General features: G+C 46.2%; 1 protein-coding gene across 1 annotated transcript in view; it reads left to right on the top strand.

The window, feature by feature from the left end:
- LHX6 (LIM homeobox 6) overlaps window positions 1-5,237 on the top strand; it is a 66,836-nt gene that overhangs the window by 21,709 nt on the left and 39,890 nt on the right. The window contains exon 2 of the mRNA XM_018576985.1: window positions 2,948-3,130. Coding sequence (XP_018432487.1) covers window positions 2,948-3,130 — 183 coding nt within the window. The remainder of the gene's footprint in view (window positions 1-2,947; window positions 3,131-5,237) is intronic.

Raw genomic sequence — 5,237 nt, 5'->3', positions numbered from 1 at the left:
ACTCCCCGAAGTGTGCAAGTCCTTTTCTTTACCGGTTGGGGTTTTCAAAAAACTTTATTAGCTAATAAAAAAAGACGCTTAAAAGCAAATTTGCGTTCACTGATCTGGCAAAGAAAAAGAAATATCCCTGTAGTCACTCTGGTTTGTTGCTTTGGACCCCGAGCATTATTTCTGGAAGACATCACAGTTGTCTCAGCTTTGCTTCTCGTATCATCTCATGAGATCCGTGTAAATATTTAGCTCGCAAACAACAACAACTTTATTTATACATTGCGCCGAGTATTTGATCCCGTCCAACCATAAGCTTATTTAAGCGCTTGTGTGCATGTCAGTTCTAAGTAGCCGCCGTGTCAATCACTGGAACGGATCACCAAAACACATCGCCGTGCTGGTTGCCCTGGGGGTCTTCACCTTTACCTTTCAACACATGGGCAACATTTTTACACATTGCAAAGGAATGAAACTGAAAATAAACAAAATTACTAAAAAGCAAATGGAAGAGAAATCAGAAGTTTGGTTTTCAATGTTAAAAGTTTATTGAACATATTCATCCAGATCGATATCTAAATAAATATTATTCAATTATAAAATCCATAGCACTGCAGGTGAACAGTGCACCCTGGAGGTGGGGGTGTTGCTCTCCAGGCTGAAGGCTTTCTTTTTGGTCAATGGAGCCTCCAGCCTGCATGTGATTTCTAGGTCAAAGCTGATATAGTGATCACATGATCAGAAACCACTCTGATTGGTTCCTGATCACCAGCGGGGACTGCCACTGGATTGAGAGCCAAAATGTCGGCTGTAGGCCTTCTTAGGGGAGGGCAAGGCTTGGTGCAGCTTAATTATTATTATTGTTATACAGGATTTATAGAGCGCCAAACAGTTTGCACAGCGCTTTACAATATAAGGAAGACATTACAATCACAATACAATTCAAGACAAGATGGTAAGGAGAGACCTGTCCCCTGAGGGCTTACAATCTAAAATATACAGGTTGTGGGTAGAAGGGGGTCAATTGAGTGATGGATGTCGATTAAAAATGGCAACTGGCTGTCTGGACTCACATGGGTGGGGAGATAGGGAAGACTTGTATACACCTATGCAAGGACTCCTATATCTACAGTTTGTGATCTGCTCCCCCAGTGATGACATGAGTGCACTGCAATGTACTGTAGGAATCATTGTTTATGTTTTCTTGGCACTCGAAACATGAGAATCAGATCCATGCTTTGTTGTTCTCAGTCGCAGTCTGCAGGCTCTCCCTGTCGTACTCTGCAAACCGAAGACAGGCTGCAGGTAGAAGAATGCAATGTTTACACTGCCCCTGGGTCTGTTGGGACAGCCTTCAAATCAATGGCATAGAAACGGCAGGAGCAAGACATTTCATTTGCATAATTGATGGGTAAACACAAACACAGGGCCGGATTTCCCACAAGGCCAACCAACGCCCGGCCTTGGGGCAGCAGGGAGTAGAGGGGCAGCGGGGGCGTGGAATTCCTACCTCCTGATGCCCTGGACATGCAGTTCCGGGTGACGGGCGGGTAGTTGTCTTCTACATTTAGCCCTGCTTTGGGTTTCGCCGAGACCACTTGTATGCAGCCTGCAGGTCTGCCATCCTCCATGGGGGTAGCCTCAGCTTTAGTACCATATCTATATGGCTCCCAGACCCGAATGGCATTCTGGTTCCCAATTTCCGAATTGCATTGGGGAGCTCCCGAATGCCATTTGGGTCTGGCAGCTTCAGCTTTAGGATTATATATATATACGGCGCCCAGATCCGAATGGCAGTCAGGAGCTCCCGAATGCAGTTCAGAAATTCGGATCCGGAATACCATTTGGGTCTAGGCTCCTCAGCTTTAGTGAACGCCGGTATGTGTTCGCTCACTTCCCGATCTACCGAGCCGACCTGTGACAGTCTCAGAAAAAAAAAATAAGGTTCATCGATGGGCTGTTTTGCAACACGAGAACCAGTCCTGGAATGTTTCAAGAAGCTTTCATAGCCCTTCTGGCCCACTGGCCCTTTAAAAACCATACGGGCTCCCATGAATTTTTGGCACGGTGGCGAAAATTGGCAGAAATCTCCCAATTTTTATCAAAACTTCAGGGAATTTGGGACAAATCAGCATTGGATGATTTTGTTATAATAGGAGTAAAAGCATTTGAAGAAACCTAGGCCATCTTCTGACAGATTTGTACAATGATGTGGTGTGTCCACCATGTATGTCATAGTGCTCAGAGGGCAGGACAACCCCTGAGCTGGCCAAGGGTGTATTAGCCCGTGCAACCCGTTGAGTACTGATTAAAATTAACTTGACTCCATCTGCTTTTCTCTCCAAATCGGAGGCACCATCTTTGTTCAAGTATCATCCAGGGTCACCTTCTATCTCCTGGATTAAGATGCCGGCTCAAAGATGGCGCAGTCATGCCAATCCTGGTGTCTATGAGATTCTTGGCTTCCTTCCTTGTGACTTGCTACACAGTTCCAATGTGGCATTCATAGACACCAGGATTGGCATGACTGCGCCATCTTTGAGCCGGCATCTTAATCCAGGAGATAGACGGTGACCCTGGATGATACTTGAACAAAGATGGTGCCGCTGATTTGGAGAGAAAAGCAGATGGAGTCAAGTAATCAGTACCCAACAGGTTGCATGGTCTAAGATTCTTGGCTTTCTACCTTGTGACTTGCTACACAGTTCCAATGTGGCATTCTGATCACTGGGGTAAGGAGAGGGTGAGGAAATGCTTCCTCCTGCCTGCAGACGGCTCATGACATCAATCTAGGCTGGTCTATGCTCACTGTAGCGTCACTAGACTGGACCTCAAGGGTGGCATGTTGATGATATGGTATCTGGTCCTACTATGGAATGGGTTGGTGGCACGTGGCCGGTTTAGTCTTGTCTTGGATGCCCATTACCGATGTCCTAACAAGTGTTTTCTCTTTCTTCAGTCCCAGTCGGATGATGAGAACCTCCCATGTAACCTGGAAAAAGAGGACCACTCCTCCCCCAGCCCTCCGTCCACCCCATCCGTGTGCTCCCCACCATCTTCCTCATCCTCCTCCGCACCTTCGGACGGGAAGAACATCTGCTCCAGCTGCGGCCTGGAAATCCTTGACAGATACCTGCTCAAGGTACATATGCCGATAGTGATTGAATGAGCATTGTCTAGAGGAACCTCACCCTGCCTAGATCATCCTAAATCTCCATAGGTTAATAGGTTATAGCTGTCCATGGTGTCCAGTGTTGTCTTGCTTGCAGTAGACGTTCTCCATGCAGTGCTTCTCTTCTCTGCCACCATCTTGAAATGTCCCGCACGTTGGCAAAGACATGCCATTGTTGTCTGGTACTTGGTATTTGGGAACTGGTAGAGGCCTGGGGCATGTCGATGGAGAGTGGTGGTGGTGCTGCAGGTCTCTGTCAGGTCCCCAATACCTAAAACCAGCCCAATGCATGGTCATGCTGCTGGGCTTTGATGGGTATTTGGGACCTGGTAGAGAAAGGCAGCATCACTTTTCAGTCACCCTGCACAAGGAGAAAGAACAGCAGTGACCGGTCTTTATTACAGGAGGGGGCGGAGACAAGACCAGTCATCCTGAACAAGGAGAAAGAACAGCAGTGACCGGTCTTTATTACAGGAAGGGGCAGAGATAAGACCAGTCACCCTGCACAAGGAGAGAACAGCAGTGACCGGTCTTTATTACAGGAGGGGGCGGAGACAAGACCAGTCACCCTGCACAATGAGAGAGAGCAGCAGTGACCGGTCTTTATTACAGGAGGGGGGCAGAGACAAGACCAGTCACCCTGCACAAGAAGAGAGAACAGCAGTGAGCGGTCTTTATTACAGGAGGGGGCGGAGACAAGACCAGTCACCCTGCACAAGAAGAGAGAACAGCAGTGAGCGGTCTTTATTACAGGGAGCTCCTGCAGGAGTTGTTTTATCTGAACAAAATACCCAAATGACGCCAAGATCCCAGAAAGCATAGACAGGCCTCTTTTATTTAGATTTTTTTGCCCGGAGTTCAGCCTTAAAGACGTCACGTATAATTAGGAAAGTGCAGCAGAAGAAACACTCGGGGGTGTCATGTGACTGAGGGAATAGAGAATTGACCTTCAACCTGTTCATGGAAAGCTGTCATATCGCGGAGAATACTTTTTTTGTATAAGAGAGAAGTTTATTTTCTTTTTCTGGGAGTAACCCGACATCTATGGTGTTTCTATCCTCATTTTAATTTGATACGTCATCTACATTTCTAGCAATGAGATCATTTTGTGCAACAAAAATCTATAAATTAAAAAAAAAAACTAAACTCTAAGAGTAAAAGATTTTGGGGGGTTCATTTATAAAAGTATCACCCGACGTATGGCTGGGCAGATGCCGCTCGCACAGCAATGATGCCCCTAGATGGTGCTAATGAGTATAGGAATTCCTATACTCATCAGCGCCATCTAGGGGAGATAATAGGAATTCCTATACACATCAGCGCCATCTAGGGGAGATAATAGGAATTCCTATACTCATCAGCGCCATCTAGGGGAGATAATAGGAATTCCTATACTCATCAGCGCCATCTAGGGGAGATAATAGGAATTCCTATACACATCAGCGCTATCTATTGGAGATAATAGGAATTCCTATACTCATCAGCGCCATCTAGGGGAGATAATAGGAATTCCTATACACATCAGCCCCATCTAGGGGAGATAATAGGAATTCCTATACTCATGAGCGCCATCTAGGGGAGATAATAGGAATTTCTATACACATCAGCACCATCTAGGGGAGATTATAGGAATTCCTATACACATCAGCGCCATCTAGGGGAGATAATAGGAATTCATATACACATCAGCGCCATTTGAGTGAGCTAATAGGAATTCCTATACTCATCAGCGCCATCTAGGGGAGCTAATAGGAAATTCCTATACTCATTAGCGCCATCTAGGGGAGCTAATAGATAGTTCCTATACACATCAGTGCCATCTAGGGGAGCTAATAGGAAATCTATAATCTTATACTCACCAGTACCATCTAGGGGCACCAGTGCCATGTTAACAGCATCCATCTTGCTATACACCTAGTGGGACTTTTATACATGAGCCCCTGTATGTTACCTCTGTTAGTACAGGCTAGTAACTCACTGAAGTAGAAAGGTCCAAGGGCATAACTATGGGTCCCACGACTGTTATGGGCCCAGTCAGGGGCATCTCTAGCCTATTCACCACCTGAGGTGGCCAAAG

The sequence above is a fragment of the Nanorana parkeri genome, unplaced genomic scaffold (genome assembly GCF_000935625.1).
Source record: "Nanorana parkeri isolate BGI_ZX_2015 unplaced genomic scaffold, ASM93562v1 scaffold81, whole genome shotgun sequence".
Taxonomy (NCBI): Eukaryota; Metazoa; Chordata; class Amphibia; order Anura; family Dicroglossidae; genus Nanorana; species Nanorana parkeri.
Note: the sequence above shows the minus strand (reverse complement) of the source record. Positions and strands in the feature narration are given on the sequence as shown.